General features: G+C 37.2%; 1 protein-coding gene across 2 annotated transcripts in view; it reads right to left on the bottom strand.

Moving 5' to 3' along the window:
* LOC127416517 (pyruvate carboxylase, mitochondrial-like) overlaps positions 1-16,647 on the bottom strand; it is a 321,324-nt gene that overhangs the window by 245,794 nt on the left and 58,883 nt on the right. For both annotated transcript variants that reach the window (XM_051655945.1, XM_051655953.1), the window contains exon 8: positions 8,924-9,042. In XM_051655945.1, coding sequence (XP_051511905.1) covers positions 8,924-9,042 — 119 coding nt within the window. The remainder of the gene's footprint in view (positions 1-8,923; positions 9,043-16,647) is intronic.

Here is a 16,647-nt window from a genome sequence, read left to right as displayed (position 1 = left end):
TTTAGAAGAAAAGAATGTCCCATATTACACAACTGAGACTAAATATTTCCATTCTTTCATAACAATAAACTAAGGTAATTACAGCCTTTGAATCAAATCAAACACACACACACACACACACACACACACACACACACACACACACACATGTTGGTGTGGCTATTCTTATGAGGACTCTCCATAGACATAATGATTTTTATACTGTACGAACTGTAGATTCTATCCCCTAATCCTACCCCTAAACCTAACCCTCACAAAAAACGTTCTGCATTTTTACATTTTCAAAAAAACATAATTTAGTATGTTTTTTAAGCTATTTGATTTATGGGGAAACTAGAAATGTCCTCATAAACCACATTTATAGCATAATACTCTTGTAATTACCAGTTTGTAACCTAAAAAAATGTCCTCGTAAACCACCCAAACCCACCCACACACACACACACATGTTACACACAAAACAGAGACCACACAGAATGTATACTTTTAGTTTATAACAGGTACAATACTTGTGCACAAATAAATAGCATTACACACCATATATATTTCCACGTGCAAAGGAGACATAGTATCCATAGGAACAGGCTAATTCTTGTAATATATATCACTAAATCCTCTGCAAATCTAAGATGGCAGCTCAAGCAGTGAGAGCATATTCAGAGAAGCACTGTCAACTGCACTTGACAAGTCTGATATCTATAATGTATGAGTCTCCAATTCTGTGTTGAGGAACTGGAAAACACAATGATGTGTTTGTGTGTGAATGAGGGAGAGTGAAAGGAGTGCTATCAATCAACTGACTCATCAGTACGTTAATGTCTGCGTACTTGTCAGCATCTGTATGTGTGTGTGTGATGAGATCAGGCTCATCTCTATGTCATTATGGAGCAGCTCATAGGTTATCAGGGGAGGTGAGTGCTATTTATAACGGCCCTCTCTCTTTCCCTTCCTCTCTCTCTCTCATATTCATGCTCATGCACATGCTGTTCCTAACACATGTTCCCTCTCTCTTCATATCATCCCTCTCTCCCCTTGACCAACTTCTCAAGGTGGGGTGGCAGATGAACATTTATTCTAGACACTATGCACCTGCCAGTCTGCAAACGCACATATGCTAACACACACACACATGCATATTCTCACTTTTCAACTGAAACTGGATCTGTGGGTGGCAACTACACCAGAGCAAAGATCATTTGCCCACTCTGAAGTCTTTTGTTATTTTGCTTTGCAATAATGAACATGGAGAGGTATAAGGAAAACCATCAGGGATAAAAGTGACTTCCTTATAGTCTCAACTAAATCATTTTTAGATATGATACATTAATACTGATTCAGTGTTGTTGGACTGAGAAGCAGGCCTGTAATTAAGACCATGTTTCCACCTGGTATTAAGATGCATTTCGGGTGATCAGATCATGTGGTCAGTGCTAAATACAGGTCTAAACTGGTTCTAAAACGTGTTGTATTCAGATCACAAAAATCACACACAAATGTGGTCAAAAACGCATGTGACCTCATCGCATTTGAGGTATAAACAGTAATCTGTCCTGAATGCGTCCCAGACAGCAGCGATGCGCCACCCCTCACCTGTCAATCAACCGCTGTGCTTAAACAAGAGTTTAAAGTTTGCCAGTTACTAGCAACGAGGAAAAAAAATGTCTGATCAGGAAAAATTGAAGAAGCAGATAGGCCTTCATACTCAAGTGCAAGAACTTCATGCAAGAACCCCCATAGGCGGGGCACGTTGTAACAGGTGAGGGGCACATTGTAACAAGACCATATAACAGCTTAAAATCCCCCTCTAACAACTGTATCTGATCTAATTAAAAAGCCTAGAAGATAAACTAAATTTTCATGTCAATAAAAGTCAATATTAACATATAAAATATAGCAATAATTTTGACAATTGACAATAAATACACAACAAAGCCACAGCATTGACCGAAATAATGCATGGATTAATGACAAAACACACACACACACTCCCGCACACACACACACGCATTAAGGGGAATTATGTCAATTACATATCTGACTGCTTGGAATTGCATATAGTTTGTTTTGTAATTGGGGCACATTGTAACGCAGTGTTGGCGCAACTGGGATTTAAACCTGGCTGGTCACTTCTGCTGGCTATCTGAGAATTAAAAGACTATGTAAGATGCTAGCTAATTGGAGATTAAAATGAAACGAAACCAAGTTTGTCTCATTTTAAATAAACATAAAAAACAGTGATGAAAATTTATTTTCATGTGAATTTTTACTTTTGCTACTTTAAAATGAACTTTTGGCGATATCTTCCAAAGTTTTTTTTTTTTTTTTTATCTACACAGCGTTGATATGGCAACAAGTAAACAAATGAAGTTTCCTCTGTTCAGTGATTTCCTTCATCTCACCTAATAAAATAAGTTCAACGCAAATCAATATTTCATGTCCATTTACTTATGTATTTATTTGGCAAGTAGTCTTATAATAAGCTGGATAAAGAGCAGTCAGACAGTAATTTTTGCAAAATAAAGACCAACAGAACTCCAAAGCAAACTGGAAGTGGAATTCAGCTGTCCGGCAGTTTATTTCTTCTCTCATAATAACATAATTTGAACGCAAAACAATATTTCATGTCCATTTACTTATGTATTTATTTGGCAAGTAGTCTTGTAATAAGATGGATAATGAGCAGTCAGATGGTAATTTTGCATAATGAATAACACCAGAACTCAGACGTAAAACCCCTTAAGGGTGATACAAGACCCCTCTGCTTTGGAGCTATATTTTGTGATAACAACCAGCTGACTGTACATTATCCATTACATATGTTACTATAGCATTATGTGTTCCTATAACTTTATATCACTATATAATGTAAAGGCCACTGGTGAATGAAATTACTAAATTCAATGTAATCTCTTTAATTTTACCCAAATATTAGTTATTAAAGTTGCAGTAGTTATTAAAGGTAATACTGGACTTCATAAGCTCCAAAAGAGCATATCTTGCATATGTGCTCTTCATGGGTACACCAAGGTTTAAAGGTGCACTCTGTAATCTTTTCCTCATTAGAAACATTTACATTTATGCATTTGGCAGATGCTTTTATCCAAAGCGACTTACAGTGCCCTTATTACAGGGACAATCCCCCTGGAGAAACCTGGAGTTAAGTGCCTTGCTCAAGGACACAATGGTGGTGGCTGTGGGGATTGAACCAACAACCTTCCACTTACCAGTTCAGTGCTTTAGTCCACTACGCCATCACCAATAATGGGAGCTGCCATGTTATGATTACATGACAAGCCAAATACTACTTACTTAATCTCAGTAACTGCCCTGTTATTGGACTCTTTCACTCATGGATTCAAATAATTACGGCTGACTGTGTATAGCATGTTTCTACAATGGCATCGGTAACTGAAAACTATTACACTTGAATGATGCTGCATCCATTCCTCTAGTTGACTGTTTAAGTCCAAGATGACTGCCATACTGACCAGCACAACATGAAAATATAAATAAATTAATTAATTAATAAAATAAATAAATAAATACTGAGTGCACCTTTAACCAATGAAAATATCAGCCTGCACAATGTGATGTTTAGTTCAATCAACCTAAAATGATTTTGACATCCCTGGTCAACAGATTACATGTTAATAGTGGAACCAATACTCAAATGGGGAACATAATCTACTCCAAATAACCAATTAGAGCAGTCGACTCATCACTTACTTTCAGACAGTGTTAGGGTATCAATAATTCACCTCCTTTGGGATTCACATTCATATCAACTGGCTTAACTATTATGTAAAAAATCTCACCCCTGACCCACTTTGAATAACTAACATTGTGCACTACAACTGTATTAGCAATGAATTAGCACTAATGCTGCTAGATTTCTTGATTTGAATACTACTACATTTGCTTGTTGATGGACCAAGATGATCTACCTGCTCTTGTCATTTTGAGCAGTAGGTGTGTGCGGTCATTATTTGTATCTCTATCTGTTCATATGACAAAATTAAAACTAAATGAAGCGCCCATTTTTTTATGTTACTCTTATATTTATAGTTTCTATAAACAAAATATGCCTTGAAAATGTCTTTTCATAATAATAGCCTAATAATAAGTATAATAATAAATATAGCTGCAAGCAGAAATTAAGGGGCCAAGCACATCAACCATTATTAGGTACAACAATGGCAAAAAATAAGTAATTAAAGCAATCTGGTCATGATTTTAGGCAAAATGGTTGAAAAACCACGAATGTTATCAATTGCAATGGGACATAAAAGCTTATTACTTTTGACCAACAGGTGGTGCTGTCACCAAATTGATATGGTGTGGTCAAAGGTGCGGTCCTGATGACACATAAAGTTTCATGTCAATACGGCAGCCTGAGATAGAGCCTGAAAACCATTCTGGCACCGTGCCATCAAATTAATTGTTGTGTTAAATAAAAATGGCTTGGTCTATCAGCACAAAATCCATAAATTTTTGTCGGGCATGGTCTAAAAGTGGTCTGATTCGATTTTGGTTAAAATCTGACAAACGCTTTAGGAGGAGTTTGAAAAAGTAGGTATTTCAAAATGGCGGACAGGAAGTTCAATCGATCATGGCATAATTGGTATCCATGTTCTTGGCATGATCCACATAATCTACCAAGACTAATCTCATGACAATAGCACAAAGTAATCAAAAGTTATTAGCATTTTATGAAAATTTGGTATAACTTTTGACCAGAAGATGGCACTGTCCCAAAACTTTTTGAGTACCTTCAGGGCATTGTGCCAAACGACACAAAATGAGTTTCCTAACGATATGTTAATGCATTTGAAATATAAAGCATTTTACAACAAAATTCAAAATGGGCGACACCCAAAATGGCTGACATAGGAAAATTTGGTACTCGGCATCCTGCACAGAATCTAACAAGACCAGATTTTAGGTGAAACCGTTCAGAAATTATTAGCAAAAATATATATTTTTCATATCTCGTGACCACTAGGTGGCACTGTGCTGGATCTGTGCAGGTACCCTGAGGTTATGGTTGTCATAACACACACCAAGTTTGGTGTGAATACGCTAAATCATTGTGGAGATATAGCCTCACGTCCAATTTGGCGTGCTCTACGTCAAATTTGTTTGCGCGTTATTCGAGAACCGTTTGCCTAATCAATTTGAATTCCATACCTTTTTGTCAGCCTGGTCTGAAGATGATCTGATTCACCTGTTGGTCAAAAGTAATAAGCTTTTATGTCCCATTGCATTTGATAATATTCATGGTTTTTCAACCATTTTGCCTAAAATCAGTCTTGGATAATCAGTCAAATGAATATTTTTTCTATTATCCGGATGAATCTGTTATTCATTTTGAAGCCATTATTTGTGCCTTTCCGAATAAGGTATTCAGCTTCGTGCACATCCCTATTTAGCAAGATAGTCTATCAGGTAGAAACCAAGTTAACCATCTAGATCAGCTTAGCTTGTTGAAGCTTATGCCTCCCCACCCACAGCCCTGACGTCACTTTACTTACATTCGTTCCCATTTACTATATAGTCTACTGTCCAAGAATTGAATAATGTTGACAAATAATACAGCTAATGACCATAGATCAGCAGCTTGGCAAGCTGGAAAACATGTACAAAAAATCAGTACCAACAGTATTTGCTAGATTATCCAGCAGGGTAAGTGCTACTATACCTGTGCTGTGATTCCAATTATTGTAGCATTTTAATATCTCCACACAATTGCTCTTCTTGGCATTCAAATTCTGGTTTCATTGCTTGACTTATGTCCTTTGCTAACTGTTTAAGTAACTGCTACGTCACTGTCACTGTACATGATATATATGTTTTCTTATATGTGAGTCAATTCGATAAGAAACCATCTGGCTAGAACATAATGGCATATGTAAATGCAATATTCTCCAGGCACACAGATTCAGAGAAAGGAATGGAGAAAGAAAATATATGTACATAAAGACACACATGCATACGTGTACAAGCGGAAGTAAACACAAACCTGTACGCAACCTCTCTCTTGTTGGGATATGACTTAAGGGCACAAGAAAACATAAAAATGCATATGTGTGACATTAGAGAAAACAATATACTAAGAGTGATAAGTTGAAATATTTACTGACGTCTTGCAGTTCTACTTGCAGTTCAAAGAAACAGGAATCATCCATTTTTAACTACGCTGTGTTTTTTATTTGCTATTCATTTAACACTCAGTAACATTCTATATACGTAGCGTAATCTCATGAAAATTACGTGACCATGAAAACATTTTTGCCAAACGAAATTACGTTCTTTATTACAAATTTCGAAGCAGATTCCCAGGGAAATGTCCAGCGGGGGGCGCCAAAAGCAAGTAAAATGGTGTCGTGATCAGATAAGGTTTTTAAGGTGGATGTTATATGGAGGTTTTAATTATTAAAATATACTTCCGTAACATAAAACATTAACCTAAACCTAAGCAATAGTGTCTTAAAAGATACATGAGAGGTGAACAAAACAGACATCCTCACCTTAAACCAACATCTAACCTAACCGATAGTGTCCTAAAAGCAAATGAGAGGTAAACAAAACAGACATTCTTACCGTAACAAGCACCTAAACATTTACATTTACATTTTTTCATTTGGAAGACGCTTTTATCCAAAGTGACTTACAAAAGAGGAAAACATAAGTGAATCATCTTAAGGAGACAGTGGTATGAAAAAGTGCCATATTACAAAGTTTCACTAGCATCAGAATAGTATTCAAAACAGATTAAAGTGCAACAATATTTTTTTTTATCCTAACCTAACCTTTTAACCTAACCTAACCTAACCAATAGTGTCTTAAATGATAAATGAGAGGTGAACAAAACAAAAATCCTCACCCCTAACCAACACCTAAACCTAACCGATAGTGTCCTAAAAGCAAATGAGAGGTAAACAACATAGACATCCTTGCAGTAAACCAACACCTAAACCTAACTGATAGTGTCTTAAAAGCAAAAGAGAGGTAAACAACACAAACATCCTTACCCTAAACCAACACCTAAACCTAACTGATAGTGTCTTAAAAGCAAATGAGAGGCAAACAAGAGAGTCATCCTTACCCTAAAACAACACCTATCAAATGGTGTCTTCAAAGATAAATGAGAGGTGAACAGACATCCTTACCCTAAACCAGGGGTACTCAAAAGGTGGACTCTGGTCCGGATTCAGACAGAAGGACAAGTCAGTCTGGACCGAGATCTAAATCTTTGTGCTAGTTATCTGACACCTGGCTAAGTGATTGTGTAAGCATACGTGTGTAAAAGCTTGGTGTGAATTGCCCTTTAAACTAGCGTTTTAAATGTCTGCAGCAGAATCATATGAACAAGCAAAAAGATAGGCAATAATTATACCCTTTCCCGCTTCATGCATGTTGCCACTCTGCCCTGCATTAATGAGAGTAGACATGAGGCGCCACATAGTAGAGCTGTAGATGCGGTTATTTTAATGAAAGTAGACCATAGTGGAGATATATAGAAGGCAGCAATATTGATGGATACCGACATCTTTCGCTAAAATACACAACAGAAAATGAGAATTCATCTTCATGTGTCTGATATGACTCTGAGAGTTCAGCTAAGCCAGGTTTGTGACAGGACAGTTTAATGTAGTTCCAGAGTGCCTTTAGACTATAACATTTTTTTCCAGTCTAAAATTAGCTTGAAAAATCAACATGTTACAAGCCTTTCATTGTAATAATAATAAAAAAAGATTTTTGCTTTAATTTTGTGAAAATGAATAAGAGATTTCATCATCTCTGGCATGGATGGCAGGGAAAAACAACCAAAACTTTAAAATTACAAGTTTTCTGCTTATGATGAGAACATTTCTATTATTTGATAGTCAGCTCATTGTTTAAAAATGTACATCACAAAAGTGCAGCTTAAAAATGCTAGCTGCTGTAGTTAAGAATGAGCTGACCATCAAATAATAGAAACGTTCTCATCATAAGCAGAAAACTTGTAATTTCAAAGTTTTGGTTGTTTTTTCCCTGCCATCCATGCCAGAGATGATGAAATCTCTTATTCATTTTCACAAAATTAAAACAAAAATCTTTTTTTATTATTATTACTGGACTGCTATCACTCAGCTTAAAAAGGAGCAGTTCATCTTATCTCCTAATAAGTATATCAAAGGGCACTCGACTGATGAACCTTGAACTATTGTATTTTTTGGTAGAAGATCCCCCATACCCCACTACTTTGGCAGTCTCTGGGACCCCAATGTCCTCATCCTTTCCCAGTTATGAAGACACTATTTTACTGTTTAGGAATTTTTTCTTCTTCTTCTCTTACAAAGTACTATTGCTGCCAATTTGGAAATGTATTATAGCTATTCCCCAAAAAAATTGCATTTCTTGTATTATATCATAGCTGTACTGACTACTGACACCGTGTAAGGTATTATTGTCCGGACCTTTGCTGGAAAGGAAATGTCAAGACCGGACCTCTTGGAACTTTAAGTGAATAACCCTGCCCTAAACCAACACCTAAACCAACCCGATAGTGTCTTAAAATATAAATTAGAGGTAAACAAATCTGACATGCATGCCCTAAACCAACACCTAAACCTAATCGATAATGTCCTAAAAGCAAATGTGACATGAAAAACACATTTTCTAATGCAACCATGTCATTTTGTTTCGCTTCTATGATATTTCCTTCTCACGTGTCTTACATTCTTGGCTGGGCTTGAGCCTTGGTCTTCCGAGTTAATTTCACCCGGAAACTGCGGCAAAATGTAGAACGCGGCACCTAAAACTCTGTTTGCAAAAATGTAGTTACAGTAACGTTCATACTATGAGGCTAGGTTATACATACAGTACGTTAACATTTTGGAAACTTAAACAAGTTTCATCCATTGTATATATGGGCACTCACTCAGTTATCTCCTCTGTAACAGTATGTTCCACCTGTAGGCGGGAGTTGACCTCGATGAAGTAGTACTTTCCATGTTTGTCAACCAGGAACTCCACTGTGCCTGCGTTCTCATAGCCCACCTATGAAAATATAACAGAACTGTAGTGTCGACATATTTGTATGTGAATACATTTATCATGTGAGTATATGTTGCATATTAAAATAATATCAAGGTAATGTTAGATTTCAATGCATCTGGGACCCTACTATAAGGTCTCAGATAAGTTGCACTATGCTTTGGAATGAGTCTAGTAAAACGTTAAATTGGTTAGTTAAGGCATGACAGATGAAACCAATATATCAGTGTCACAGAATGCACCAGACTGAACTGACAATATGTTTTCTGATAGAAATGCATTAATATAGAGGTAACAAAGGTTTTTTCAACAAAAAAAAAACAACAAAAAAAAAATGTGAGAACACAAGTACATTTAGGCTTCTACTTTAGCTCCCAGAGGAATGACAACTTGAACACAATATGACGAGCAGAGATTTAGTTCAAAAAGCTTTTTTAAATGTCTCAAGCTTGTAGAGAAAAAACCCCTCAGGCGATCAGCTAATTCTCCCAAACAGCATGATGCCAGTGGAAGGAAGTAAAGAGGCTTCTGGTAAAAGCCATGAAATCAGCAGGACTGCTGGTCTTGACACCAGCCCAAAACCTAACCCAAGGAGCAAGAGATGTGTTAGAGAGATCAAGATATATAGACTGAAAGAGATGAAGAGAGTCTCAAAATGTAAAAAAAAAAAAAAAAAAAAAAAAAAAAAAAAAAACACACACGAACCCCCTTCTTCTTCTAAGCCTTAAGTCTCTAAAGTCTTCTTTCTCCCTCTCTTACTCCTCCTTTTTCATAAACACTCATTCAAGCTTCTTGGATACACAGAAGGGATTGAAGATAATCCGTTGCCAAAATTCACTGTAATCTGATTCAATTTCTCCCCACAATTCAGCGTTTCCTACTAATCCCACATTGCAATGAGCTTGCCAAAAGCAGATGCTCTCACACACAAACAGCACAAACACAAATATAATTTCAGACCTAGCTTCTTAAACTTGCCATGGCATAGTACAATATTTATCAAGTTTACACCTTTTTAGATAACACAACACACAACACACTGTGACACTGATGGAAATTTGTTCACTCTATTACACATCTACCTCTCTCTTTTCATTCATCCCTCTTTCCCTCATCCATCCACACTCTGCGTCAATCATGTAAGGAGGATTTGATTAATTTTAATCTTAACTGACTAACATGACAATGATGACAGGGTTCAAACTTATGCCAGCTAAATCACTACAGATACAGGAGAGAAAGAGAGAAAAGTTAATGAATCAATGAATCAATGAACAAACCAATGAATGGAAATAGTAAGGTAAACAGCAAAATCACAAAGCTTATCAATCCAAAATGCACTGTAAAATATGAAATTCTGCAGTTGTAAGGAGCTACAGGTGCATCTCAATAAATTAGAATGTCGTGGAAAAGTTCATTTATTTCAGTAATTCAACTCAAATTGTGAAACTCGTGTATTAAATAAATTCAGTGCACACAGACTGAAGTAGTTTAAGTCTTTGGTTCTTTTAATTGTGATGATTTTGGCTCACATTTAACAAAAACCCACCAATTCACTATCTCAAAAAATTAGAATACATCATAAGACCAATAAAAAAAAACATTTTAGTGAATTGTTGGCCTTCTGGAAAGTATGTTCATTTACTGTATATGTACTCAGTACTTGGTAGGGGCTCCTTTTGCTTTAATTACTGCCTCAATTCGACGTGGCATGGAGGTGATCAGTTTGTGGCACTGCTGAGGTGGTATGGAAGCCCAGGTTTCTTTGACAGTGGCCTTCAGCTCATCTGCATTTTTTGGTCTCTTGTTTCTCATTTTCCTCTTGACAATACCCCATAGATTCTCTATGGGGTTCAGGTCTGGTGAGTTTGCTGGCCAGTCAAACACACCAACACCATGGTCATTTAACCAACTTTTGGTGCTTTTGGCAGTGTGGGCAGGTGCCAAATCCTGCTGGAAAATGAAATCAGCATCTTTAAAAAGCTGGTCAGCAGAAGGAAGCATGAAGTGCTCCAAAATTTCTTGGTAAACGGGTGCAGTGACTTTGGTTTTCAAAAAACACAATGGACCAACACCAGCAGATGACATTGCACCCCAAATCATCACAGGCTGTGGAAACTTAACACTGGACTTCAAGCAACTTGGGCTATGAGCTTCTCCACCCTTCCTCCAGACTCTAGGACCTTGGTTTCCAAATTAAATACAAAACTTGCTCTCATCTGAAAAGAGGACTTTGGACCACTGGGCAACAGTCCAGTTCTTCTTCTCCTTAGCCCAGGTAAGACGCCTCTGACGTTGTCTGTGGTTCAGAAGTGGCTTAACAAGAGAAATACGACAACTGTAGCCAAATTCCTTGACATGTCTGTGTGTGGTGGCTCTTGATGCCTTGACCCCAGCCTCAGTCCATTCCTTGTGAAGTTCACCCAAATTCTTGAATCGATTTTGCTTGACAATCATAAGGCTGCGGTTCTCTCAGTTGGTTGTGCATCTTTTTCTTCCACACTTTTTCCTTCCACTCAACTTTCTGTTAACATGCTTGGATACAGCACTCTGTGAACAGCCAGCTTCTTTGGAAATGAATGTTTGTGGCTTACCCGCCTTGTGAAGGATGTCAATGATTGTCTTCTGGACAACTGCCAGATCAGCAGTCTTACCCATGATTGTATAGCCTAGTGAACCAAACTGAGAGACCATTTTGAAGGCTCAGGAAACCTTTGCAGGTGTTTTGAGTTGATTAGCTGATTGGCATGTCACCATATTCTAATTTTTTGAGATAGTGAATTGGTGGGTTTTTGTTAAATGTGAGCCAAAATCATCACAATTAAAAGAACCAAAGACTTAAACTACTTCAGTCTGTGTGCATTGAATTTATTTAATACACGAGTTTCACAATTTGAGTTGAATTACTGAAATAAATTAACCTTTCCACGACATTCTAATTTATTGAGATGCACCTGTATTTATACCTGATCTGATCCTTAAAAAATACTTTGGTGTAACCTAATATAGTCAGGTTGATTCAGTTAGATTAAATAATATTTTTGATTTGAATAAAACTAGTTATTCCACCATTGGTCCCACTTTTTCCTATCCTGTTGTAACACTTGGGACATTATCCCTAAAGAAGGATAAAGACTTTTAGTTTGAAGATTGGTTTTGGATTTTGTTGTGTCTCTATCCTCTGTGTTCCCCTTGACTGATCCCAGTTGTGTCTTGTTAACCTTGTTAGTTCTTGTGTATATACTGCCCTTGTGTTCTCTCTGTCTTTGTCAGTTGTTAACCTTTCATGGATGTAAAGGTTTGTTCTGATGTCATGTTTTGAGTTAGTTTATGTTTATTTCTCCTAGTTTTAATGAAAAAGCCTGCACATAGATCCTCCTTCTCTCGCCTCTTTCCTGCAAACATTACAGAACAACTGACCAGACTAAGTATCTGGTGGCTTGGCAATTGTTGTCTCTCAGACAAGGAGGTGACCCCATCGAGCAATATACAGAGCAGTTCTGCAGTCTCGCCTGGGGTTTCAATTGGGGAGATATTTGTCTCAAGGACTGCTATTGGTTCGGACTTAATGAACCTTGAATTCATTGACTATGCTTTGAGGCTCAAATTCTCCCCTTACACTGTGGGGTATGGCAGTAATCCTGTGCTGCTGCCAGTGTCCACGCCTGCCACGGTCAACGAGCCAGCTCCCGTGCCTGCCACGGTCAACGAGCCAGCGCCCACACCTGCCACAGCCAACAAGCCAGTTCCTGAAGCCTCGTCTGTTCCAGAGTCAGTGGTTAAAGTCTCGTCCATCTCAGAGCCAGTGTCTGAAGCCTCGACCGTCCCAGAGCCAGCGCCTGAAGCCTCAACCGTCCCAGAGCCAGCGCCTGAAGCCTCGACTGTCCCAGAGCCAGCGCCTGAAGCCTCGACTGTCCCAGAGCCAGCGCCTGAAGCCTCGACTGTCCCAGAGCCAGCGCCTGAAGCCTCGACTGTCCCTGAGCCAGCACCTGAAGCCTCGGCTGTCCCAGTGCCAGCGTCCGGAAGAGGAGGAGGAGAAGGGCCCCTGTTCCCGACTTGCCTCCTGTAGCTCCACCCCCTGAGTCTCTGCTTCCAATGAACTATTTTTTTTGTTTTGTTTTATATGTTATGGAACGTCAGGAGCCGCTCCTTAGATGGGGGGCTAAGTAACACTTGGGACATTTTCCCTAGTGGCCACTAGAGGTTGCTAGAAGGATAAAGACTTTTAATTTGAAGATTGGTTTTGGTTTTTGTTGTGTCTCTGTTCTCTGTGTTTCCCTTGATTGATCCCAGCTGTGTCTTGTTAACCTTGTTAGTTCTTGTGTATACATTGCTGTCCTGTTCTCTCTGTCTTTGTCAGTTGTTAACCTTTCATGGATGTAATGGTTTGTTCTTTTGTCGTGTTTTGAGTTATTTTATGTTTATTAAAGCCTGTTTTAATTAAAAAGCCTGCACATAGATCCTCCTTCTCTTGCCTCTTTCCTGCAACAGCTGTTTCCTGTTTCCACTCTTAATATTTCTTTTAATACTACTTATAATAATAAATACAATTCTTGCAGCAATTAAATCATGGTGAAGTTTATGGAGTTGAGATAAAGGTTTGATCCGGGTAAGATTAACCATGGTTTTACTATATTAATATTGTAGTAACCATTTTTTTTTTGTGTGTGTGTGTGGGGGGTGGGGGGGGCATAGTTTTAATGCAGTTAACCATGGTGTTACTACAGTAATATAGTATTAATATAGTAATTGGAGGTGGGTAGTAATGTGCTACATTTTCTTGAGTATCTTTTTGGAAAAATGTACTTTTATGACGTTAAATTGGGCAATGTTCTTGTCGTTACATTACTGGTTTTAATTCAATGAGTGTTATTAAATGAAATAATTTATTGAGAGTTTTTTGAATGGGAACTGTACAGCGGCACACTGTCACTCGAGTCGAGCTAATTATTCCTGCAGCAAGTGCGCAAAACAAACACTTTCTTTCACCACGCAATGCCTTCTTTTTACACCAAGATAAGCAGATATTTCAAGATTAAAATTACAGCTTCAACTTAAAGCACATTGCGGTAAAGTTTGGTGATTTTGAGATGACGTGAGCTTATCTGTGTAATGATGTAAATTTTTAGGGTGATTCGTGTCTGTTGGCTCATAGGACCTCCGTTTATAAGTCTACATTTTTATATCAGTGCTGCAATACATCTGTGTCTGTATCCATGTAAACATCCGCGTTAAGTTTAAATGCCTTTTGCTCTGCCCATCATGTGCAGACAGCATTTCTGCGCATGCACAGAATTCCTATGTTTGACAGACGTGGCACATTTTTCTAATAGACAGCAGAGAACAAGCTTTGAACTTAAATAAGCCTAACATGCTTCCAAACACAGAGATAAGGTGCAGTTTACCCTTAGTGTACAGAACTAATGACCTAAATTATTTCGTCAAAATACTGTAACTACCCGGAACTAAGAATCCATGCAGAACTTCAAAAAGCTGTGAAGTAGCAACAGTAGGCATTAATAAAGCATGATCTTGCTTCATTTTATTCAGCATTATATATAATTGGGCCCGTGGAACATTGTTCACATTTTTTAACCGTAATAATTACTAGAAAGTTTTCCAAACTTTTCTTCTAATTGACACATTCATCTAAATCTGACAAGCATCCTTAAAGTGATAGTTTAGCCATAAATTAATATTCTGTCATCATTTTCCCACCTTCATGTTGTTCCAAACCACTGTGACTTTCTGTATTTTGTGGAACCTGAAAGATGTTAGACAGAATGTTAGAGACTGACAGTCTCAGTCACCATTTCCTTTTAAAATATGGAGAAAAAAAAAAAAACATGCTTGATTGTGGTGCATAGAAGAAATTCATATGGTTTGGAACAACATTATGGTAAATGATGACAGAATTTCCAATATAATATTATAATTATAATATATTTATAATAATAATATTTATTATTATTATGTAACACATGTTAAATATGTATTGGGTAATGGAATATTGGGGAGTAAATGTCTATTATGTTATATGTGGAAGTAACTAGTTACACGCTACTTGAGTATTCTTTCAATTGGATACTTTCTTACTTTTACTCAAGTAATTATTAACAAAAATAATTGTACTTTTACTTGAGTAATGTGATACTATGTAAACCATGGTTAATTTTTGTAAGGGTAGATTAGGGTTAGGTTTAGGGTAGGGGTTAGTGTAAGGTGTCTGTGGGACGCTAAATAAGCATGTTGCAGTGATGCCCCTATTCTGTATATTAGTATTTAATTAGGGGTGCAAATAGTATCTGCCACTGTTTGCACTTAGTGCAAAGAAGATTATTTTTGTTGCTATTTGCACTTATAATAATAATAATTTTATTTATAAAGCACCTTTTAGCAATTAAGCACAATATGCTTCACAAAACATAAAATTAAAAACAAAAACCAACATATTCACAAAGTAATAAAAGCAACACACACGGTATAACACAACACACAGTAATAAAAGCAAGTCAATACAAATGTGTTTTTAAATTAGATTTAAAAACAGTCACAGATTCAGCAGATCTAATATCCCAGGGCAGGCTGTTTCATAACCATGGGTCCCTCATTACAAATGCTCTATCACCTTTTGTTTTGCATCTGGATCTTGGAACAGCCTGAGCCTACAGTTCATGACAAGAAGATCTATGAGGTCTAACTGTTTCATAAGGTCTTAAAAGTTCTGCTAAATAACCTGGCGCTAACCCATGTGCCATGCAATTATATGTTCAAATAAACCCTAAAATTAATTGGTAACCAAAGCAAAGAAGCTAAAACTGGAGTAATATGATTAAAAGGCATTGTCCGTGTCAAAAGTCTAGCTGCAGCATTTTGCACTGATTGTAGCTGTGCTAAAGTGCATTGATTTAACACTGAATAAAGGGCATAACAATAATCAAGGCAAGACGATATAAAAGCATGTACAAGCTTCTCCGTATCCTTGAATTCAAGACATGTCTCACAGTGGAAATGTTCCTTAAATGATAAAAATAAGATTGAACTAACTTTCTGATATGGTATTCAAAATTATAATTAGCATCAAAATAGACTCCCAAATTTCTCACCACCTACTTAATATGTGGGACCACTTGATTAAGTAATGACCTATTATAACAACCTCTATTTTATCAGAATTTAACTGCAGAAAATTACATTGCCATCCAATTTTTCATATCTTGAAGAACATTTAAACTAGACAAATCATTGGGATTCAACAACAAATATAACTGTAGGTCATCTGCATAGCAATGAAAATGTATGTAATATTTTCGAATCACAGAACAAAGCAGTAGCATATATAGTGAAAACAATATTGTCCCTAACAGGGATCCTTGCGGAACACCACAAGTCAATTTTGAAGAGGGGGACATCTCATCTCCAACAGACACTAAAAATTTCATATCCGTCATGTAGGAAACAAACCAGTCTAAAGCCACCCCAGATATACCCACCCACCACTTTAATGTATCAATTAAAACTGAATGATCAGCTGTAAATTCTGCAGTTAAATAAATCAACATTAAAACGGAGCACTATCCAGCATCCTCCGCCATCAATAAATCATTG

This window comes from Myxocyprinus asiaticus, chromosome 2 (genome assembly GCF_019703515.2).
Source record: "Myxocyprinus asiaticus isolate MX2 ecotype Aquarium Trade chromosome 2, UBuf_Myxa_2, whole genome shotgun sequence".
Lineage (NCBI taxonomy): Eukaryota > Metazoa > Chordata > Actinopteri > Cypriniformes > Catostomidae > Myxocyprinus > Myxocyprinus asiaticus.
This window is presented reverse-complemented; position numbering and strand designations above follow the sequence as displayed.